This window comes from Platalea leucorodia (assembly GCF_965183815.1).
Source record: "Platalea leucorodia genome assembly, chromosome: 4".
NCBI classification, from domain to species: domain Eukaryota; kingdom Metazoa; phylum Chordata; class Aves; order Pelecaniformes; family Threskiornithidae; genus Platalea; species Platalea leucorodia.
In genome coordinates, this window is record NC_138826.1 from 20,345,984 (window position 1) to 20,370,918 (window position 24,935).

At 43.0% G+C, this 24,935-nt stretch overlaps 1 protein-coding gene across 1 annotated transcript; it reads right to left on the bottom strand.

Moving 5' to 3' along the window:
* Positions 1-14,401: 14,401 nt before the first annotated feature.
* LOC309588937 (lysosomal acid lipase/cholesteryl ester hydrolase-like) lies at positions 14,402-23,884 on the bottom strand (the record flags this gene model as incomplete). The annotated part of the gene is made up of 9 exons (XM_082308753.1): positions 14,402-14,635; positions 16,183-16,251; positions 17,664-17,735; positions 18,668-18,808; positions 19,774-19,910; positions 21,427-21,536; positions 22,330-22,528; positions 22,776-22,890; positions 23,753-23,884. 9 exons carry the CDS (start codon positions 23,882-23,884, stop codon positions 14,402-14,404), a joined length of 1,209 nt encoding a protein of 402 aa, XP_082164879.1.
* Positions 23,885-24,935: the final 1,051 nt, after the last annotated feature.

Here is a 24,935-nt window from a genome sequence, read left to right on the forward strand (position 1 = left end):
GTGTGAATCTGGCATCTTTTTTCCTGCTAAGCCTATAATTAAAAATAAAACTTAGCACACAAACTCGTATCAGTAATATAAAGCAGAGAAAAATATTTCAAGCACCATGTGTTCCACCTGCACAGCTTGCTGACTTCAACAACACTCAAAATACAATGAACTCTGATGAATCAACTGATAGTAATTGCTTCTTGCACAGCTCTGAACAAGTAAAGACAAATATTTAGACATGTTGTAGTCAACAGCAACCCCCCCCCCCCCCAACAAACCCCTGAAAAGGAAATTAATTATTTAAATTACACTGGAAATATGAAAATGAAGCTCCTAATGTGGTTTTTTCACTTCTGTGCACTCAATCTAAACAGATTTGATCCTGAATGTCAAAGGCACTTTATATATTGCAATAAATATGCTTTATGCTTTTGTAAAAGCATAAAGAGTGGGATCAGCAAAGATATTTTCTCAGCAAACCTCTCTCTAGAGGCCAGAGGACTCAGAGAAAAACAACCCTAATGTGTTTTTAGCTGGCTGCATTTCTCAAGTATTGATTTCTGTATCTGGGTCTTCCTCATTTTTTTTCCCAAAACCTAACAGTATCTATTAGATCAGCCTTTAATTTTAAAAATTTACACAAGTATTACAGGAGACATTAATTTAAGTAATACACTTTCTTTAAAATAATCAGAATCATACTGCTCTACTTGTAAAAGCCCTTACTGGTATACTCATTCCACCTTATTAATTTGATCTTATTCTGTTTTTATGTATGACCTCCCAATCTCAACGAATATGTTCTTGCTTGACTTTATACCCATGTTTTCCATTTTCAAGATTTTTATTCTCATCATCAGGTATGTCACAGGTCTATGAATTCCATTTCAAGACCCACTTTTTTCAAATTAAGGTATTCAAAATTCTTGCGCAATTTGTGACAAAAAAAAATGGAGCATGGCTTACACACCCAAGACATCAACATTAGTTGTGGTTGCAGCGCTAATGGAAACGGTTCTCTAAAGAATTTAATTTTACATACCTGGAGCTCTGGTGTAAGGTGTTAGGTTGGCAGAAGAGCCTATTCATTGCCTATTCACGGACTGCAGAAAGGCCCCATGGGACCACAATAATTGAATATTTTTGCTTTAGCCTACACCAAGAAACATACTGCCTTATGCTTAGTTCCACCTGAAACCCTTCTTCAGCTGGACCACTGTAGATGTGGTAGACTGTGAAAGGAGAGGGCTAAAAGCTTGGCCAGCAAAGAGCTCACATTAGTCTTCTGCCCCTGCAGCTCAGATTCTAAGCAGAAATAAAACCTTCAATAAGAGACGCTGCATTCATATGCTCTGTGTGGCTCAGAAATAACAATACAAAAAAAAAAAAATCTGAGAGCTAAAAAGCATATATTTTAAAATCATTTATTCACTCACTTATCCATCACTTGTGGATTTCTTTTTATTTCCCCTAGAAGCAACTGGGAGATGTACGATAGCTGAATGGGAGGCTGATTTGGTCTAAAGTATGCATCCAAGTATGACAAACTGCAAAGTATTCTAGTCATTCGATTTACCAAAAAAAAAAAAAAAAAATTATTGTTCAAAAGTAAAGGGTGAAGAAATGCATTTCTATTTGATACCCTATTTCAATTAGCAGCTTTTGAGCAAGAAAACTGCTTTTCAAGTGCTTTCTCCCTTACAGACTTTCTCCAGATTTTAGTGAGGAAACAGGCACTTAAGAGAATGGTCTTGAGATGCCTCCCTATGGAGGACATGGGATATGGATCATATGCTGCTTTCAACTATTACCACACTTTGAAGACTTTTCAGCCTAGCTGACAGGCAAATGGAAAATTTGTTTGTTTATTTGTTTGTTTTGGGTTTTTTTGGGGGGGTGGGGTAGGGTGAGGGTTTTTTTTGGGGGGTGGGGGCAGTATTCCCAAAGAGGTCTTTGTTAAAGAATCCTATGGTGTCCCCCAGCCAAAATCTCTTTGGAACTGCCACAGGGAGACATCATGGAAGCCTTTACTTGCAAACATTTCTCATCTTGGTTGCCTCTAAGAATATTAAAGTTATATTTATAAGTTATTTCAGTGATTTTTTTAACCTAAAGTAGCATTAAAAATAAGAAAAAAATGTGTAATACCAGGTACTCTAAAGAGAAGACATCTGCTAACAGCAGAAACTCACACTTCCTCAAAATTGTGTCAGAGCTTTGAAAGGATGAAGAAGCTCTGCAGAGACCACAAGTCAGGCCACAGTGCAAGAGCTTAGCAGAAGAATCGCTGCAAATAAAAGAGGAAACTGACTTTTAAAATTTGGTTTCAGGAGCACATTAAAAACCAGACACTGTAAATAAAGAAGAACTACTAGGATGAATTTGTATCACTTTTACAAATAAGTCAAATAAGACTCAAATATATTAGCTATTACAGGTGGCAGCGTAAATAAAAAAAAAAAAAATCCTAAAATGAGTGTGGACTGTCTTATGACTGCGCTCCAATATATTACCCTTAACACGTGGACACACTGGCCAGAATTATAAACGATTAAAATGCAGAAAGTTAAGCTTTACTAAAAACACCACCACAGGCATGTCTGCCAGTTCCCTGGCATGCCTCTGTGCATAATGTTCCTCATGGCGCAGCTTCACAATCACCTTCAGCTGGTTGAAGGCCATGGTACTGCCAAGGGGCTCTCCTCACCCCCACCGTACTTCTTTGTACTTCCACTTTCTTGACACCAGTGACTTCAAGGCAAGTTGTAGCTGATCCAAATTGAAATCTAATGGACTTTTTAAAATTAATTACTTCCTTCTCAAACTCAGAATGCAACGGAGGAGGCAGAAATATGAAGCCAGCAGAACAGAGAGACTTGCCCCTTTCTGAGGCAGTGCTGTCCTAGATTGATACGAGCTGGCTTTGAAAATACACTCTGAGCTTGTACAGTGCTTACAAAAATTGCCCAGTCCTGATGAGCGAATCTTTGTCTTCTGGAAATACACTTTTATTTTACTCTACAAAAGCAAAGAGAAATTCAAATATCAAACCTCTCTGTGTAACTGAAACTAGTTATATTTAAATATACAAAATAGTTATGCTAATACAGTGAACTACATTCCAACACCAACCACAGGGGATAAGTAGCAACGCTAGCTTGGAGCTGTCTTAGTCTATTAGAGAGTAAAGTGCTCTAAATTCTAAGAGTAAAGATGCATTATTTTGCTTTACAATTTCAGGCATTCCAGCTAACTTAGATGGACTTAGGTAATGTTTGATTAAGAAGAAGTGTTTGTACGTTTAGCATGCAAATAGAGCTTTTTCTAATAATGAATTTTCTGAGAGTCATTATCAGAATACAAGAATTTAACAGCCATTCAACAGTTAAGAAACTTTTCTTGATTTCATTAGTAATGGGACTCCTTACCAAATCCCACTTCCTCCTCAAAAATTACTTGTTTTCCTATATGATCCTGCTTGTTATACTATGCATTAATCCTTTGTAAAATCCAGCTTTATTAAATCAAAGGTCTTCAGCCGCACAAAATAGAGCAAAGTGAGAAAATCAGCATTTTAAATGGCATTGAAAGTCATTCTTTCTGTTCAGGCTAACAAACATGGTACCAAGTACCAGGGAAGTGAAAAGCAGAGCACGTGATTTTAACTTAAAAGTATATGCAAATAGTAGTACATGAAGATAGAATAAGTATATCAAGACATATCTAGTACCTCAAAAGTAGGCTAATAAGAAGGAGGTGGCATAAGAAGATCTGAAGAATGCATACACAAACTCATGGTTTTCTGAGAGGTACAATATCATAATTCATCACAAATTCTCCAATGCCCTCGCAGGTTGCTGCATGCTGGCATGTTTCAAACAATTGCCCAGGATGGACAGATGTGGACAACCAAGAGCCCCTCTGCCTGTGCTCGGAGCCCGAGAGGCATGACCCAGCTAAGTTTGCAAGCTACGTAGCTGTGCTTTGTGACAGCAAAAAGTGGTACACATGGCTGCACAGCAAGGCTTATTAGCTCAAGTGCAGCATGAACTATTTAAGTTTCAGTTTATGTTTGCAATGCCTTGTGTGGAGCCAGCTCACCGTCTGGGCAGAAAGAGCTTGTATCAGTCTTCACGCATTCCTATGACAGGCTCTGAAATGTCTCTTTAGTATGATATGTCCTTCATCGATATAACCCGACTATGTGAGATGACTGTACCAGCAAAGACAACGAAGCCAAGCAGGGCCATGCTCTGCCAAAGGATGCACACAGTGGCTGGCGGTATCCCAGTGGGAGGTGTGCTGCTCAAACATTCTGGAGAAGACACAGCCACAAAGAGGAGCTCAGAGTACCAGCATCTCCCAGAAAGTAGCTGACTGCAGAGCACGAGGACTGAATTTCAACTCCTTACCATCATCTTGAGGCTGCTTTTCCTCTTCGGTTCTTGAGGTTTATAAACGTTGAATGAGCCTTTCAGATTTATAAACAAGTAACTGCCTAACTTCAGTGTTAGTTTAATCATTAGTTTCCACTTCGTAACATTAGTTACTTTGAAACATTGTTATTAGTTACTTTGAAACATTGTTATTAGTTACTTTGAAACATTAGTTTCCCCTTTGTAACATTTTTACATTCCAACGGAATTAGTCATAACACATTGACTTTCACTGTTGTCAGCAGCATTTGTCAATATTTTGACTACTGGTCTTACTAAAAAGCTGCATTAAAGAGATCACTGGTAAAATTTTCCAAAGCACTTTTTTCATTCAAAGCTTAGGTTCTGCTAAGAATAACAGGGACTTGGGGCATGAGCAATGATTTATTCTTTGCGTATTTTTTAATAGTGGATTATTTCAGAAATACTCATCCTTTTGTTTGATATTTTAGTGGAATGTAAGGCCCAGATGTGGTTCCCATCACAATCATTCACTTCAGTTCATTGAGATCAGGATCCTTACCATTATCTAGAAACATTTGCTAATATAAGAGCTAAAATGTGGCATAGTTCCGCTTTTTACAAACTACTCGAGAGTGCAGTTCTGCATTCATCCCATACTACGAAAAAGCTTACTTCAGTATTGTCGTAAGAAGTTAGAACAGTAATACTCTGTTTTACTATAATAGGAAGTGTGATGATTATAGAATCTTAGAATAAAGATGCATCTCAAACCGTAAAGGGGTCAGTTCTCATTAAAAGCCAAATTAACAAGGCAAAAAACACCTTTTAATTACCCATAATGGAACTAAATTGTCTCAGCAAACTTGAAATAGGGCACATCCAGTGACTGCCAGATGAAGATAAAGGACTGTTTCATGCCAATAGGTCACCCATGATGCAGACACTTGTGTTTCTGTGCTTTGAAATGGATTTGAAGTTCAAGCAAATTTGGTGAAAAATAGGTTAGAAATACAGGCACGTAAGTCATTCAGCTCTTTTTCAAATGCCAGGCCATGTATTGGCACAGCAAATAATCATTTATACACACACACTTGGGTTTGATATAAAATCTGCTAAAACCCAGCCTAAATAGCAAACTGCCTTCTGTTGGTTTTCTTCAAAAAGAAACAGCATGTTCATCTGTTAACATGTTTTTTGAAACAACCGTTCACTGTTACAGCAAGCGATTCAGCTAGTATAGTAAGTAGTTTCTTCTGGAAAAAAACAACAAAGCACTGAATGCCATGCCAAGATCATTCTCTTGTGCAGAGAAAAAACACAACTAACCAAAACCAACAGAATGACCTTTCAATGAAAAGAAGAACCGCAAGAAGCCGCTTGCTGAGAACCCCGCATCTTTCAATGGAGAAGTTGCTCTTCATAGTAGGAGCTACTAAGCTTGGCTCTAGAAAAGCCTGTCTCAGTAACAGTTCATAATTTAACACTGCTCCTTAGCTCCATGGCTCCATTTAAACAGTGTTGCCAAGACCTGTTCCCAGGCTCCACTAGCTCCCAGAGGCAGCTGCTGAGCTGTACCATCATCTCTCCTAGAAGTCAGTCAAGGTTATATCCTTTTTCACCTACTGTGAAGGACCAGTCCCGCCCACCTCCCAGCACACTGCACACTGCAGACTGTGTCAGTGGCATGCAGAGGAGATCCTCCCTGCACAGATCTGCCAAACCTGAGTCTTGCCTATATGGTTATGCCACTCAGTGCTGTATCTTATATCACAAAACTGAGCTTTATTTTGATCTAAGGAATATGTGGGTGCCACAAGGGTCTGTTTCCCCACAGTTAAAAAAAGTTAGAACAATTATTTGAAGACTTTCAAAGTTGTTCTGCAAATATTTGGATGACTGCAGTTAGTTAATGTCGCTACTTGAATATCATTGACTGGCTGTTTTCTAAGGACAGTTTTCCTTTTGGAACAGATACAGACATTACTGCATTAAGAAGCAACATCAATAAAATTAGATTGCTACTGGGTCTGCTAAGACTCTGATAAACCACTACAATATGCAGATAACGTCCAACATGACACATGCAAAAACCTGACTCTTACTCCCTACAGAGAGTATGAATGTAGAACCTACAGGCTTTGCCCACTGCTTCAGAGCACAGAGAAGAACTCTGGCCTTCACCTATTTTCTCATTCATTTTTATGCAGACTATTTTGAAGTCAAGATCTACTATGTTCATGCTACTACAACATAATCCTATGCATTGGAGCTATATACATAGGTGATGGCTCGCTACCAGATTTATTAATATGCTCTGACTACAAAGATACCGGTCACTTTTAAGAGAATGTGATGAAAAACAGACTGGAAATATTGAACATTGAAACATGCATCTGTGAACTGCTGACAGTTCTTTCTCTTGTGATTTCTTGTGTCAAAACAAAACACAATCCCTCCTTCCTCTCCCTTTTTTGGTAATGCCATTCAGTTTCAGCAGAAAAGCATTTTTAACATAACGGATAAAGCATCACCAATGTTAGAACGTCTTGGATTACAAGCAATAGCCTACTTAGGCAGTCACTGAAATATACTTATGCAACACAGAACAGCATCTTTCCAGTGACCCACTAAAAGGATGTTCTAGACGTGGTCTAGAAAAACAGTGCCGTTTCCTTCCTTTAGAAAATCCACAACAATCCCCCATCAAAAGTAGTGTGCCAGGGCACATTAAGCCAGAAGAGGGCAGAAATAAAAGAAATAGCTGTTGTTATATAATTTGTTCTTTGATGATTCAGCTGAGATACTGAAAAAGAGAGATACCTGCAATACATAACATCACTGATAAAACTAACTTCCACCATGAAGACAAGAAGCTGTGTTGCTAAGGGAAACAAATGAGAGGCTAAAATCAGCACAGATGTCTGCAACACTTCATAGACTTCCAAGAAACAAAGAAAGCACGATTCCTTGCAAATCCTCAGGTTTCACAGATTTTTCTGCCTGTAGCCCTATTTCTCTCAGAGGCAAAGTCCCACTAGGATAGAAGGTTTAAGAACCTTCCTGTTCTTCCAATAAAAGGTAATGATTTTTCTGGCAATATTTGCTACTTAATTTTACAACACTTTCAGACTCCATAACCTTTAGTATGGACATTTGTTAATTGGGTGAGTAACCAGTTGCAACAGTCAATTTCTGTTGCTATCTGATGACAAATTCCTATTCTGTCTTACTTCTTGTGGTTCATAATGTAGGCAACAAAAACAGGAGAATTAAATTTAGTTGACATTTCTGACATATAAATTCACAGTTCATCTGAAGTCTATTAAATTGCCTATAAAGAATGAAGCTTGTCTTGTGGCCTCAAATCTAGAAAAAATTATTTGGGACATTACTCAATGGATTCTGACTATTTTGTACACTAATAGTTAAGTAAGCAAAGTGCAAGTAAAAAACTAATAGTGATATGACCTACAGGATGGAGTGTGGTCAACCACTACAAATAACTACCAGTTAATCTGGCATGTTTCTGCAGTACGATGCTTATATTAAGATAATACAATTAGTTGACTTCATAATGAAGTCTTTGACCTCCTGCCCTGTCGTAGATGATTCAGGATGTCTCATACTATGAGCAGAAGGGACAAAAACCCAGGAATGTCTGGCTCTACAGGAAGAATTCAGTGTGCTTTAGACCATTTTTTCTACTTGTATAATCACAATATTTAATTTCTCTTTTGTAAGTTTGCTAAGATTGACAATGGCAAGCACATGTTTTATAGCAGCACTGACTGTAGCACAGTCAGCTCACAGGGCTGCTTGAAAGTCAGCTGAATTATCCAGAATATCAAAGCTGAGCACAATGATTTGTGGCTAACATTTTATACACTTGCACGCCAACAGGCTATTCATCCCAGTGAAGCTATGCAGAAACTACCTTTAAGTCTATCTCCAAATTATTTGCTTTTCTTTTCAGGATGAGTCTGGTGATCTTTGCAGCCTATCCAAGCTCCTTTCCACATCGATGGAGAGAGCTAGACATCTCTGAAGGCCTTTTGACAGTGGTTCAGCGATGCTAAAAGAGGAAGATACTTTCTACATTGACTATGTAGTGAACCCACAGCTTCCCTAATGCAATTCCATATGTTGTGTGCTGAACTGTGAGTCATCTAGAGCTGCCAGGAGGAAGTGGTAGGCAACGGGTTGTGTCTGAGCAGGTGCCCGACTCACAGCATTACCATGAGGTATCATCATCCACGTAAGATTGAAAATGCTGGATTTTTATAAAAGGGATGCCTATGCAACAACAGTACTAAACCACTACACGTGGATCATTCAGGAACTAGACAAGCAAGATCATTTCCTTTCAGGGACAGATACTGCCATTTATAATGGAAACTATGACCAGAAAATATGTTTTCTGGCATGGCAATCTAACTGTTACATATTTATTAAAATGATATAGACAAAGACTTTCATTACATGTCAGCAAACTAAGTTTCAGAACACAAACTGGAAATGTAACCTTTGATACAGAAAGAAAATCTCAGGAGTCAGATAAGAACAGAAAAAAAACACTATGCATACAAGTCCAGCAAACAAAGACCAAATATTTATTTTTATACAGCATTTGCTTAGTGTCTTCATGCATAAGTCACCTTGCAACTCCCTCAGCAGCTGAAGATTTCACGACACCCCTCACCTTGAACTATGTTCTTCCTCAACTTGGTGATTAACTTCCAGGAAATGCCTTAAGGCCTGACCTTGAGCATACTTCACCCACATAAAGAAAACCACATGAGAAATGCCTTCACAGTATCCCCATAGCAATACCAGTAATACACGACTGCAGGATTGATCAAGACACTGAAGCCTATTTTTAAACATAACACTACAAAATATCCCCCTACACTTACAGCCGTTTAAAATACTATTACAAAACTGTAACTATGAAATTTGCACCTACAGAATTATACAGGATTTGGGAGGAATGCTTCCTACACTCTCCTGTGATTTATGAAACTCCAGACTTGTCAACACTGGCCTTTGGTTTAGTTATTCATACCTTTAGCACCTAGACATGCAATACACCAGGCAGAAATGCATTTAGCGCGGTAGAAAATCCAGCTGTTACAAAGTAACACCATATATTGCCTGAGCAACACCCACAGCAACAAACCTGGGCTCCATTCTCCTAGGAGCGTTTAATGAATTTCTGAGTCTGTATCCTATTTTCTAGGACCTGATGGTGTAAGGCAATTTATCAAATATATGCTAACTACAGCTTTGGACTCTCAACCACTTCAGCCTGCAATGAGGAGAAAACCCACTTCTGTGAAGACAAAACTTTCTCAAAGCCGGTCTTTGCCTGAGGAACGAACTCCCTGGGAAGCGCCAAGACCTCATAATCTCACCACTTTCCATTCTCAGTAAAAGGTGGGGTTTTTCCTGCCCATAACTTCTCAGACAAGCATTCAGAACCACGTGCATATTAAACAAAAAGAATTCCAAACCAAGAGGAACTCCGCCAGAAGAGGCTTTTTGCCACCCTTTTGAAAGAGGACAGTGCATCCACGTGTGAGAAGTGAATTAGGTTCCTTGATGCACGTCGGAGGGACACCTTACATCCTACAGAGGTCAGAAGGAGGTAGGTACAAAATGAGGTACATGAGCAGAAACAGCTTATGAGAGTTACAGATGCCTGGCGAACACCATTTCTTCTTTTTTTACATTGTTTCAATTTCTGTTCCGATGATAATCTTTCACATGTATATGGAAATTATTTACAGATAGAGTACTGTTATAAGTTCGATTTCTCTCTGAAAGCGTTCTGACCTCTGCTCCCCACCACACCGTAATCACCTATTTTTGTAGACGCAGTGAAATCAGCAGCTTCACCCAGCCCAGGCTGGCTGCCCCCCCGCACGCCCCGAGGCTGCCAGCGGCACCGCCGTGCCCAGGCTGCACCTCCGCACCCCGAGCTGCTCCCTCTCCGCCCGGCCCCAGCGCGCACCCCGCCCGAGGCTCTCGGTGCGTGAGGTTCCGCCCTGCCCGGGGCAGGGCGGTCCCCGGCCGGCCTCCGGGGACCGCGGCACCTGGCACCCGGGCGGCGATGGGCCGGACCGGTGGCGCACCGGGGACATTCGCCAGGGTAGCGGAGCTGATGGAGCTCGTACCGGCCGCGGCTCCCACCGCTCCCCGGCACGACCTCTTTCTGCCCGCAGGGACCGTTGGCGCAAAGCAGCGGGATGGAGGCGGGGAGGCATCGCCCCGCCAGCTCCCTGCCCCGCGCTCCCCACACCGGGGAAGGCGATGGCTGCTTACCGGATCTCGCATCCGTGTGAGCGGCCCCGGCGGCCGGTGCTGGAGACGAAGCGAGGGGCGCCCGCCCCGCCGCTGGGGTGGCGGGGGGGGGGAGGCAGGAGCGGCGGGGCGGCCTGGGCCTCCGCCACCCGACCTCGCCTCGCCCCGCCGGGACTCCGGTGCCCTGGGCGCCCTGCGCAGGAGCGGCGGGCGGGGCGGGGCGGCAGGTGCCGGCAGCCCCGCGGCGAGGAGCCGAGCCGAGGGCCTTGCGCCGCCGCAGCCGGCCCAGGTTACGGTGCGGGGCGAAGGGAGGAGCCTGCGCGGCGCCGGGGCGAGCGGCGTGGCCGCGTCCCGCTCTGCGCCGCGGGGGCCGCCGCCGCCCGCCGCTACAGCCCAGCGCCCGCGGGCGCCGCCGCGCGCACGGGGCCGCCGTTGCAGCCCAACGGCTGCCGGGGGGCGAGGGGGGGCGGCGGCAGCGGCGGCAGCGGCGGCGGCGGCGGCCAGGGCGGGAGGCGCCTGAGGCGGGCGAGGGCAGCGGGGCCCCCGCGCACCTGGCGTCTGTCCCCCCGGGACAGACCTGCTGTCAGTCCAGCCATCGCTGAAGTCCCTACCTGCTTGGGTACCGGCGGGCACGCACGCCTCGCCGGGGCTAACCTGCACCTGGGATGCGGCTGGCTGAGGGGAAATGCAGTTAGCGCTGTGGCTGAGGAAGGTGTCTATGGGTAAGGAGGAAGAGGAGGAAGGTTTAAATGAAGGTGCAGTGGTCAGTATGGAACTGTGGTACCTGGGAAGAGGGATCGCTGGAGAGGAGGGGACTTTTTCCCCATAGGCAGAGCAGGTAGGGGGTTGCAGTAGGAAGAGAGGCTGTCAGCCTGGGTTTCTGAAGAGGCCGTGCCATGGGCTGGCCCAGATCTCTGCTAGGAATGTCTAGCCAACACAGCAGTTGCTCCATGATAAGTTTGAATGACCTGCTTGGTGGCCTTCTGCTGAACTTGCTCAGCAGACATTGATCGTATTGATGTCTTTCCTGGGGCCCAAACCTGGACACGAAGTCTAGATGTGGTCTAAGATACTTGTGTTTAGCTCATCCTGCACCCCCAGGCATGGCAAGGGCATTTCCTTTCCTTCCTTCCGTCGTGTGCGTGGCTGTTCTGGCTGCTTGGCGTCCCAGCCTTGAAGTACGACTCGGTGCTGGTGGCTGTGGCGTAGGGCAACAGGTCTTGGTCCTGGCTTTAAGAACAGGAAGGACTGATTTGGGCAAGCAACAATAATCCTGTTTCTTTGAACACTTGTTATCTTGGATTTTTCATGCAACACCAGTGGTTTACTGAGTTTGGCTGAAAGTGTTACAAAATACAGGCTCTGGTCCATGTCATGGAGGGGTTTCTCTGTGCTCAGTGGGGCTGTTGAGTTAATCTTGTCCTGAAGCAGAGGTGCAAGGGACCCTTACAGTGCTGCAAGGACGTTGTCTGGGCAGCTAATAGTCTTCCGAGGGGAAGCATAAGGGGGAGGTGTTCCTGTTGTCCAGACACTGGCCATTCCAGCATGGCATTCCTGATGGATGGCAATAAGAAGAGAACGTCTGGTTGCAGGAAACTTTAGCAAGTGGAGAGCCTATCTGATGAGCACTTGGAAATTGTTGTCTTCCATTAGAAAATTTGGCAATCCTTTGTAAAACTCAGTTAGGTCAGAGATGATGTTAGGTTGAACATTAGGCTGATTTAGGTGTTCCGTATGGAAGGCGCTGCATGTTGTGTTCTTTCCCAAGCAGTGTTTGTCACCGACCTGAATGCTTCCCTGTAACCTCTTGCAGGGTGTGTCTGTGGCTCGTTCTTCTTGCACAGCACAGGAAGGTCCTCTAGAGAAGTTTGAATTTGATGTCCTGGAGTTCCCCTTGCTGACTGCTTCCAAGCTGAGTGACGTTAATCTCAGACCTGTGTCCACACAACCAGGTTTTAAGGAACTGCTAGATCCCTCTTCAGTCATCTCCCTAGAAATGGCAGTCCCCAGTGTCTGCCCGTTGCTTTCTGCAGTTGGGCAGAGCCATGTACTCTGGTTCATGGAGAACTTCAGTTAGTTCATGGTTAGCCCTGATGCTGTGGCAGGGAAAAGGCACCACTGGTGAGGGTCGAAGGAGTTTGGTGTTGCGATTCTCTGTTTTCCCTCCCTTCCATCATATGTTTTGTGTGGCATCATGCTGTCAGGTTCATCGTGTGCATCTTGTCTACATGTTAGGTAGTGCTGCAGAAGCGTGAGTGAGAGCAGAGGTGAAGGGCTTTGCTGCCAGGCAGTTCAAAGAGGGGCTTGCTTCTTCTTTACCTAAGCTGGAATTGTTGGTCCTGCTCCCCCTCCCTTCAGACCTAGTGCTCTTGTTTGTGTTGGGTGTAATGTCTGATGTGCTTATGTCAGGTCTGCCCTGCTACGTTGAGTAGGTGGGCTCAGTCTGTTCTGAGTTCTCTGGGGTGGTCAGGACACCGTGGTTTATAAATAATGTGGTGTAGGCGAGAGCAGCCACTTTGCAATCTCTGTGCTTGGACTATGAACCTCTCCAGAAGTTGTAAGCTCAGTTCCCAGTGGTACCATAGGCTGCTACACAAGATGTGTCGTCTCCTTAGCATATGTTTTCTATAGTGCATGAGACAAACATGTTGTGCTTATGGATTGATATCTGTCTCCCAGATCATCATCAAATGGGTTTCGTTAGCCACAAGTTTTGATTGAGGAACGTGGGCTTAAGCCCCCACCCAGAAACACCCACAGTACCTGAGCTACCCTGTCTTGGCCTGTAATGATGAACCCTTTGATGTGATCTTTCACTTGCTGGATTAATCTTCTAGGCGGGCAGGCGGGATGCACTAACATGGTGAACTGAGAAGCTAGAAGAACTTGAAACAACTGCTTTACTCTCAGTGCCAGGAATATTTCTTGAGATGGATGCTGTACTCCTTTGAGTGCAGGCTGCTGCTGTGTCTGCATCTCCTCAATCCTCAGTTGCCAGGTTATGAGCGTGAAGATGTTTGTGCTCTTTGTAGTCAGCCGGTGAACAAACCATTAGTTAATGTGAGGGTGAGCGAGTATCTGCATCTGTCCAACAATCAAGTGATGTCCACCTGACATAGGTTTTCTGAGTTTGGATTCCTTGGCATTTGGCCCATTAAAGCCAAACACTCTCTGCTTAGATGCCAGGATAGTCTAACAGTTGAAGGTCTTTTGGGTCTGGATTGCTGCTGTTGGTAATGTGAGGAGAGGCAAACAGGCCAAGCACTCTGTCAAGGGGATAGATGATTTAATTTAAACAAAGATCAGTAATATTTCAACAGAGAAATGAGTATATCCCATTTTGGGGTTTTCATGGGATAACACCTCTGTCTCAGGTGGAATATGTGGTATTGATCTACAAGGGAAGAGAAAGTGAAATCTTAGTTGTAGCAAAATCAGTCCTATAAAAGCTTCAATCTTGCAAAATAAGTGATCCCTGGCGTGTTCCTTCTAATATCTTTGTATTTTCAGTGGTCATACCCATGTACCTCGAATTCCTCAGAGAGACTCCAGTCATCAAAATAATGTAACACTGTGGAAAACAGTGTAAGAAAATTACAAACCAATATACAGTGGTTTGTAAAGGCCTATACCAATCTCTATACCCATATTCTACTGCTAAATAGTAATCTGGGGGTTTTACTGGATGAATGAGTTCCCTGTGTGAAGCTTTAAGGGTGTTTCCTTATTATTTCAATGATTTTCCGATACATTTTCTCAGTTGCATCAAGGCCCCAGATGAAATCAAGATGTCCCCAAGCAGGAAAATGCTCATGGTAAACGAGATTAGTAATCCGAGGAAGTAGCTTTGCCATGTCTTTTGGATCTGCAAATTTGTCACGTCCACCGCTCCAAACAGCAATTGGTGTGCTTATCTTCTCTATGTTGTACGCAGGAGGAGTGGACTGTAAAAAAGGGAGGAGACCTGAGTGAATGCTGTTGTATCACAAGTTGTGTTTAGAAAAAGGATTCTGTGTAAGCATCTCTCTTTCCCTTCTGCACTCACTACAATAAAACAATAAGGATCAGGGCCACCCTCTTAGCGTCTATTTCCCCAACCCCATTCCCTGCCTACCATGAAAAGGAATAATCCATCCCATTCCTGTGTCTTTCTGTAACGCATGGCTGAGAGTTGTCCTGCAGTTTGACACCTGCTCGTGCCCTTCAGGGGTGGGGATATAGAAAGAGCAGTGTCTGTGTTTATCAGGCAAGGACTGCAGAGCTGTTGTTCATGTGTGTCCATTTTTGGCTTGTGTAGGGTCCTCTTCATGCTTTTAAGGGGCATGGAGTGAAAGACTGTTAGTTGCATTGTTGTGGTCTTTACTTGACACTGTCTTTCAGTCACAGTGTTGCTACTGACTGAGTAATAGCCAGTGAGGCTCCTTGCCTTGCCTATCATCAGAGCAGAAATCAAAGAAATAAATACAGAAGAGTAGAATGGGGATCTTATGAGCCCTGAGCCAAATGGCTTAATGCAAGATGGTTATTTGTCTATGGGGTGATAAGGGACCATGAAGAAGATGCTTTTAAATTGACCCCTATTATCTAAGGGTGGTTCTGTTATTCTTCTCATTGACTGATTTTTTGTCAGTTTCCTGACCATTCAAAGTATTAGGAAGAAAACACTATCCATTCCAAAATTCAAACTTAAGTATTTAAAGACCACTTGTGTGAATTGACGATGACTGAGAAATCTTTCTCCACCTGTAAAATAATATGCCACCCATAAAATAACTTGCCCTGATGCAGAAAAGCTCACTATAAGTCAACTGATAATAATCTAAACAAATTGTTAGACAAGTTATCAGTGTTGCAGGAGGAGTGCAGCATTTCTGAGTGTTGCCTAGGCAGTAACCAAAGCTGCTAGTAACCAAGTTTTGTCTGTTTCCTTTTTGTCTGTGCAGGATACATTAGTTCACAACAGCACTCATCTCCACTGTGCTGTACTGAAGCATCCCGTCTGTTTTATTTTCATGGTAAGTAGCTTCCCAAAATCCAAAATCAAGGTAAGAGATGCATTCCCAGGTGGTTTTTTTTGGTGTGTTTTTGTTTTGTTTGTTCCCACCCCCCCCCCCCCCCGTGTTGTTTAACTGAAAGGCAGCTTTTGACAATTTTTGGGGGAAGTGAAGAGCTCCATACTCATCCAGTCCTAGGACTCAGGTGTGGCTCTTAGCCTTTTGGGAATCGCAGGTAAATTGACATGTCCTTGGGCACATCTCTGCATCAGTAGGGGAGGCAAAATGAACTTCTGTTAGCTGTCTGCAAGGAACTGTCTGTGCCTTGTCTGTGAACAGACTTTTACACTTATGACTACTAGGTTCAGGTGAACCGTTATCTCAGACTACTCTCTCCCTCTTTCTGTACCACTCAAGGTGCTAAAAATCTGCATTTTTCTGCTCTTAGTTTTGCCAGGACCCAAGGAGGAATGCTTGGGGAAACTGTATTGCCTTACCTGGTTGTATTTCTTCATGTTTTCCTTAGAGCCATAGTCATAAGCTTGAAATCGGTCTGCATCTATTAGCTGTTAAAAGAACAGGTAAAATGTAAGTGTGGAGAGACCAAGAAGCAGAGTGCAGGAGGCATTTTCCTGCCTGTGATGGAAGCCAAGGCTCAGGCAGTGGACTGTGGGTTACTCCCACCCCTTCCTCTGCTTGCAGGCTTCCCGGGGTACTGGATGGATCGTAGGGTGAGTGGCTTCATCGCCTTCCCCCTTGCTAACGTTCTCTCCTGATCCTCAGCTGCCACCCTTGGTATGTTTTGTTATTAATATTTTGCTTGACTACCTTAGATAACTAAAGTTGGTGTCCCTGTTCGTGGTGCAGAGTTGGGCTCGGATGTCACATGGAAAGAGGACCTGAATGTCTAGAACGTGTCAGGGCTATTACTAGTCTAGTGTAACGCATGATGTCTCCTCACACATCTTGTCTTTTGTGTGTCTGTTTTGTCTGGACTGCTCACAGTGGTGGTGACATTTCCAGAGGCTCTGTACTTCTTACAAGAGTTTGACTGTTGGGAGAAGGGTATGATTGGCTTAACACTAAACTGTTGTCTTCTTGAATATATTTTGTCTAAAAGTAAAAAAAAATTAAAAAAAATTTATCTGTCTTACTGAAAATGTGTGTGCATTATTATTATTTTTTTTTTTTATCCAAACCTTTAAGTAACTGAGGATATGACAGAAACCTGCTAGCTTGTCTCTGTTTTCTGGATCTGAGTGCTGGTGATCTGGATCCTGGGAATTTTAGTCAGGAGTGTGTGCAGGAGCATGCATATATTTAAAACCATATTAAGTGTTGGCAGAAGTGGCCACGATTCTGTGCACATGCAGTGATGTGTTTCTGAGCTGACTCTCTTGCCCTCATCTGATTTGGAGCTTAAGCAGAACAATCTTAGGTCTGAGAGTGGCGTAGATACCAGCAGAAGAGGCAGTTCCCCACTTTGCTGTTGTGCCTGCAGAAGCCTTTGTGTGATTAACTGGCTTTGGGAAGTGATCCAGGCTGCAAGTAACCCTCTGGGAGAAAAGCTTTAAGCTGGACCACTTCTTTGTCTGGCTCATCCCCTGGCTGCTCAAGTTTCCACTATCTTCCTGCTGCCTGCCAAGTGCCTAGGCCATGCTTGCATTGGCCTCTGCAGCTTTCAAGGCAAATGTCTTCATAAATAAAGATGCAGGCTGGAAGCCATTAGAGCCCAACATGCAGAGAGGCCTGATGTGCCCTGGGGAAATCTCAGTGCCTGATACCAAAGGGGCAATTCAGGTAATGGTCTGGTGAGCCCTGGGAAACAGTGCTCTCTCTGTGGCAGGTGCTCACGGCGCACGTGAGAAGACGTGACGGGCACTTTCCCAGATCCACCGCTGCTGGACTTCCCTGGAGGCTGTCGCTTGCACAAAAAGCAGTAGTAGGAGTCTGTTTCTGTGTCAGTATGCAGTTATACCTGATGCCAATGAATAATGTTCTGTACTGATGTTCCAGCAGGTGAATGTCCCACGTATGTATCTGTTCGGCTCTGGAGAGAAATCAGAAGGGTTATAAAGGCAGGGAAGCAGTGTTGTGACAGAATAAAGCTGTGAAGGACCTGAGCAGCATAATGCTGCTGTGTTAAAGCCCCTTTTTAATACAATATTCTTCAAATACCAAACAGGAATGAATATGTAGAATTTGATCCCTTTGGGAAATTCTTTCCCACATTAGTGCTTAGTTGTACAGAAAACTTCATTTGGGGAGCGTCTATGGCCTTTTTTCCCCCCAGTTTCTACATTTTGTATGATGCTTTTAAATAGTGTTGCGCTTAATCAGTAGAGGAGGAGTGTTAATAGACTGCTCAAACATAATGAGGCTATATGTGTGGGAGATGTTTATGGGAACCCTTGTTAAATAGTCTGAAAGATCAAAGGCCACTGGAGAATAGACATGTGGAAGGTCTGTGAGAAAAAAAGGTAGCAGCCAGAGTAAAGGAATGAGATCTTGCTGTTGAGAGAAGTGTGAAGAAACAGCTTTGAGTTTTGGCTGGAAATATTTTGATGTGTAGCGACCAAAAAGAAACAAGCTCTTATGTTCAGATGATCCGGATATCTTCCCATTTAGGAAGGAAAATATGAATCGTGCAAAAGAAAAAAGGTCTTTCTCTGCCCATTTGTCCATTTTAAAAAGCTTTGGTATCTGTCCAGCTTTTCTTTGGCTTAGCCCCAGAAGAGGGGACACTGAGGGACATCATTGCAAGATGGGACCGTTCTGAATTCAACCTTTCTTCCTTGTGTGATTTGAATGTGTCAGATGGCATATCTCATCATTAGCTGAGGTCCTAGCTGGCATTACTTGAAAACCCCAACACATTTCTCTATGTGCTTGCAACTGTATGTAGACATAAGGCAGAAAAATTATTTTCCTTCAAAGTTACTTTAGCTTTACTTGTATTAAGGTGTTCTTGGACATGCTTACCGCATTCAGACTTTGTGTGCTGTCCCCAGTTAGGTAGCTGAGGGCAGCGCAACAAACTTTTTTCAGAGATCTGCAGATCCATGTTAGAGGCCCTTTCAGCAGTTCATTCTGGTGAAAAGTTCCTTTGCAGCCAAGTAGTAACTGATGGGAGCAAAAGTGCAAAACTTTTTTTTTTTTCCTTGTTGCAGGAATGTTTCATGCAGAAAACTGACACTCCTTCTTCTCTAATAGCCTTGCCTCTTAACTAAGATTGTTGAAACTGTTGCCATCTCCGTATCCTTTAAAGCTTATTTTTCCCAAGAGCACACTACATGTTCTTCCTGCTTCTTATTATTGGGCATGAGTCCTGGAGGTCACTATCCATCTGGTTTTAGTGCACTGACCTCAGTGAGAAAGGGCAGTTGGCTATGCTCATGACTACAGAGTATAAGAAGTCCCTTTTTGCCCTAATATTTCTTCCCGGCAGATGCACAAACTGTACTGTGAGTATTGCTACTAAGTAAAGAGGGAGCAGACAAATGAGAAAGCTGTAGAGCTGGATGCTCTGTAGTCACATAATGGGTACAGCTTGGACAGAAAGAGCATGTGCTCCTGCAGTTTGACATAATGTATAGCATGCAGGATTTCCACCTTTCCCAGCAAATTCTATTGAATTGGCAAATTCTCATGTGAAATAGGTATTTCCCTTTAAGTTTGCTTTATCATTTTGCAAGTAAATATTTCACAAGCATAAAGTAACTGCATGTCTAATAAAATTAAGATATGAAATATCTTATTTGTCGTTTTCTACTAGTGCTTAAGGCTGGATTTAGTAGACTATGTTAGACTCCTTTTATTCTGGTATTTGTGAGCTTCCTTCAAAAATACTTGATTTAAACAAATAATGGTGAAAGTATGCCTGTTATGTTAAAGAAGTTCCCAAAGAGATAACATGTCAAGCCTTGTAGCTTAGCTCTATGGAAAGTCTGAAGTCTACCAACACTGTCAGCAGTCTGATACACTGAATTCATTCTTAACTCCTCACCCCCTTAATATCAGTTCAGGTTGAGAGAATCCAGTAGAGACAAAGCAGACAATTATGTCTTTTAGAAAGAGAAGTGACATACCCTGATCAGTGGTTGGGGAAGACGTGTAAATGTTACCAGTGGACTGGTACCATGTGTGATTGTGGCTGCTGGTGCCAAAGCAAAGAACACTTTAACCCTTTGAGCCAACTCAGGATAAGTAGAAAATGCTACAAAGCCTGCAAACAAAGAAGACACAAGTCCAGTTAGTGAAGAGATCTCTACAGACCAATTAAATAAAAAAGCAGTAGGCAGCAACGAAGTAGTGAGACTAGATTAACAGCCCATTGTTTGTTGTCTCTGCTGCAGACCTAAGGAAAATGTTTTTTTCTTGAAACTTTTATTTGGGAGACAGAGCTCATTCTAAAGATGCAGGTTCATTAGAGCATGTCCAGATATTGATTTTCTAAGAACTGATAATTTTGCATTAAGGCCATTTTTATGGGAGAAGATGCATTAATCAGATTTTCTTAATACAAATTCCCTCTAAAGTTCCCCAAACTGTAATAAAATAATGAGTTTTTCAGCTTGCAGTCTCTAAAAGACTCTATATATTTATGCCGGCATGCAGTAATACAATAATTATCTGAAAGCTGGTAGGTTAAGAGCAGAATTTTTTTACTTGTAACTAAGCACAAACTTGGGTGAGAGTGAATGCACACATAAAGGAAGGATGGAAGGAAAACTAAAAAGGGTGCATCCTGTCCTGTTTTCTTAACACGTCCAAATTTCTCCACTGATGGATTTGGTGAAAACTTTAACTGATTGCCTAAAACTCAGGTATCTATAGACAAACAAGGTGATGTCTTGGCCTGAATGAGTTTTTCAAAAGACCCTTAGAATGCACTTATGAAAAGAAAGGAAAATAATTGCCTAAAAATGTGGTCACATGCCATTTCACCCGATTTTCTGCTCTGTTTCCAAGTTTATTTTTGTAAAAGGGCAATGGCACACCATGGCATAAAACCCAGTATCTACTCATGGATTCTACATGTAAATCATACATAATAACAACTTTCAAAGACCATAAGTAAGTTGATATTGATATGCAGGTGCTAATACAAAGAAGTTTTTAGCATTAATCTTTCTTTTCTTATTTCCAGTGTCTGGCAATTTGTTTTTAAATAGTAATATGGTAAGTTATAGTCATAGATGAACTATGCTTTAAATAGTAAGTCTGGCATTAAGTTACGACACTTAGTAATTTTATTTTTTTGTCTTCTGTTGTTTGAACTGTTTTATGGACTATTGTATTAGCATTTACATCTAATCCATGAGGATTCAACATATACATTTTAAAAACTGAGATTAATAAAAGCTCGTTGAGAAAAAACTGAGATTAATAAAAGCTGAAGCTTTAAGAAAAACATCAATATGAAAAAACTACAATAAAAGCTTAGAGCGTAATAAGAAAGGATACTTAGCAAACTATAGTACAGGGTACCTGGTAAATAATAGCTTTTATATATCAGTAATCCTTACTTACAGAAGTTAAAAGTGGTTTTGGATCATCTGTTTTTCACTTGTTTCAGATAGAACTGTTCTTAGAAAAGTTTCCCAGACTTTGCAAGCATCAGTTTAGAAAGTACTTCTTCCTTTAATAACTTTTTATGAGAAAGATACTTAACAGAGAGAGACATATTCCATTCAGGCAGTGAAGTTAACTGGTTTGTACCCAGGCAGTCCTAATGTTACCTGTTGTGGTGCCTTCAGAGTGACCAACATAGTATACATCCTTCTGTCCAGTTTTATTCATGATGAAGTACAACTCTGCTGGAATATCGTATTTACCCATTTCATCAAAGCTACAGGGGAGAAACACAAAAAGCTAGCAGACAATTCGGCTACCATAGTGTGAGTTACTGAATGTCAGTTTTGTTCATTGCACCAAGCAGGACCCACTGAAAGACGAGGTTGCACGCTTTGTCTGCATTCTTGCTTGAGCTGGGGGAGGGGGTAGAGGGACACAGCTGTACTGCCAGGCTGCCTGATGCCTGGGACTCTCTGCAGAGAAGGTGCCAGTTTCGCCTGCCAGCTGCAGCCCTTGGGGAACTGAATTGAATCAGTGCTTTCACTAGCATGGGTTACAAAACACGTTTCTCTCTCAGTTAACATCAGTTGTGAGAGATCAGATTTCTAGACTGAGCTGAGTAGTGTCCACTCCTGTCTGCACTTGGCATGTGGTATCTGGTGGGAGACTTCAAGGTTACAGACGCGTCCCAGTTTTGGAAATCTTTTCCTCAAAGAAACTAGCACTGTGTATCGACAAAGGAGACCTTTGTACTTCCAGCTTTGCTTCTGTATGTGCTGATTCCAGAAGGGCCTGTCCAGATCACATAGCCAAGCCCTTCTTATGACCCCCCTAACATGCCCAGAAGTGGCTGCATCTGAGGAAAAGAGTTGGTCTAGTCTCCTTAGATGTTGCATGTCCTCCTTGAAGTCAGATTATATGAAAACCAGTAGGGTTTTCATATAATCCAGAAGGGGATTATTTCATATAAACAGAAGGAGAAAGGTTCTGCATCCCAATATTAACTATACAAGCTTGCTAGTCAAAGCTTGCTTGCTTTTTTCAGCAATTCTTTCTCCACAGAGTACCTGAACTGCCAGAATTCTTTCTGGCAGGGTTTAAAGGTCTTGTGTTTTAAAGACCAGGTGTTTCCTCGGCTGTTTCCTATCCAGACGTCATAGCCGGCATCTGCAAAGATGAAGCCTAGGCTGTTGTTGGGCAGGTTAGAAATCCAGTGGGTAGCATCTCCTAAAGCACCATGGTGTAGCAAGACTGCAGGCTTTTTTCCTGTAAAAGAAGAGGGTTTTCTTATGCTGTAATAGTAATTAATGTATAGTTAAAACTAGGGCGCAGAGTCTGGTTTTGCAGGAGTTTTTTAACCTGTATACAGAATTCAGGCCACATTCCTGATTAGGTGCTCTTGCTGAGATGGAAAGGTGTGGAGCATGCCATTGCATGTGCAAAGGTGAAAGATGGGGGTCCCATGTAAAAGTTGGCTCTCAGACCTTCCTTATGTCCTATAACTGTGTCACACCTGTATTTTGGCTGTTCCTCCCAGCAGGAATTCTGAAAACGCCAAGAATGTATCCATCCTCCGTGGTAACTTGATATTCCTCACTGGGGTATCCATGATATCTGATAATTTCACTCTGCAGGAAGCCAAAGGAGAGTTTGTTAACATGCAAGCTGTCCTGTTTGGGAGGGTAACCGAGCTGAGCAGTGTGGATGTGGGCTGTTGTGTGATGGCAGTGCAAGGCCCCTGGCTACAGGGGCCAGGGCTGAGAATAAATATTACAGGTCTTGTAAAAAGATGCATCCAAGTCTTCTTCAGACCTGCTTGGGTGGGAGGTGTCTGGTATTTGACCCCATATTATGGGACAAAGCAGAACTGTATTGCGTGACCAACCTTTTGGGAGAATATTTGCCGTGCTGTGCAAGGCTGATGCACATCGTACCTTTCTAGAGAGTAAACATGCAGCAGTATCTGTGTAAGTGCCGAAAGACGTGGGTTTTGGGCCATAATAAATGCTTTCTTGCCAAAGTGTGGTTAGGCAATCCAGGTAGGGCGGATCTCCTATTACAGACTCACTCACAGCACCACCTGTTACACTCTTGCCACTATTGTGAGGAAATCTTTGGTGATTCAGAGCACGGGGTCTTAGATTACTTTGTGTTGTGAGAATCTGCAGTTTGCAGAAGGGATTCATCCTCCCTTGCCACTGTACTGAGCAAACAGGTTGTTACAGAAGAGGAGGACTTTGCGTCCCCTGAGACTAGAAACCAGCCTTTGCCTCCACTGCAAAGGAATTCTTCTCTCTGGCAGCTTGGACTGCTTGGATAGGAGCATCAAGGTTGCTTCTAGGCAGGTGCTCCCGATCACAATGCTGGAGGGACCCTTTTGAAGGGGTCCTACTTTTAGCCTCCTGACAGCGGCTGTTAGTGATGGGGCGATGGTAGTGGTACTGGGGGAGACGCTTTAGAAAGAAAGGGAGAGAAAGTGACCCAACTTACAACGTTCATAAAGCATTCAGGGTTGCGAGTCTTCCTGCACTGGCTTTTGTCTGAATTCAGAGTGGAGGGTGTTGTGAATCCTGCTGAAAAGGCAATTCCCTGGGAGCAGAGCAGCACGAGGAGGCACCACATCTTGGGGCTGTGTGACAGAGCACATGCAGGGGTGTTTGCGTTAGGAAGAGAGTGGCATGGAATTCCACATGAAGATCCAAGTGGGGAGTCTCCTGAAGGTTGCCCAAGGTCTGAAGGCAGCCAAGGGGCTGCCAGAATAAGTACCTGTGTGAAGATGGATTGTCTACAGCTCATGCCATGTAGCGGGGGCCAGGAGCGAGTCAAGGGCTCGAGGAAGGTGTGGAACAAACCTGAGGGAATGTGCTTGTATGATATCGGTGCTAGTTTGTGCCATGAGTTTGTTCCTTTCTCTCTCATGTACGGTCCTCCCTATTGTAAATCTGTGTCTTGGCCACCTGGAGCAAAGACTGCATTTTTGTGGGGTTTTGGAGTTTACTGATGGTCCCAGGGAAGCTTTTCTGAATAGAAATTGTAGAGTGCGTTCTATCTAGTTAGTGCCCTGGTTTTTGGTTGTAGCCACCTTTGTAATCAGCATAGAGGAAACAGACAGGTCATAAAAACAGAGTATATATTTTGTACTAATAGGTGATGCAATGGGGTAGCTAAATTGTTGCCCTTTTTAGGGTATACTTTTTCCTATGTGCTATATTGTCACCTGGCTTAGCTGGCATGTTTTAAGGCACTTCCAGATGAATGCTTTGTAAATCAGAGAGAGTGCGCCAATTAACTCCAAGGCTTGACACGCACTCTCTCGTTAATTTCAGTGGCAAAGTCTTGATTGTAGGAGCCTTGAACAGCCACCTACTCTTTTTAGCTAATGAAACAACACCAAAGAGCGGCATTTACCATAGCAAACTGAAATCAACAGAAATATTTAATTAAAAAAAAAAAAAAAAAAAAGTAGAGGAAAAGACCACTTGAAAGATACATTCAAAAGGCCATTTCTGGAGACTTCTGACACTTAATGAAAATAAGCTTTAAACCTTCTAGAAATTGATCAATGTACTCTTGAGAGAGTCGTAGTATTTTTTTCACATACACTGTAAATGGGACAGAAAGGCACCAGGGCAGTCAATGAGGCTAGCAGGTACCAGAATCTCCTGGTTAGCTT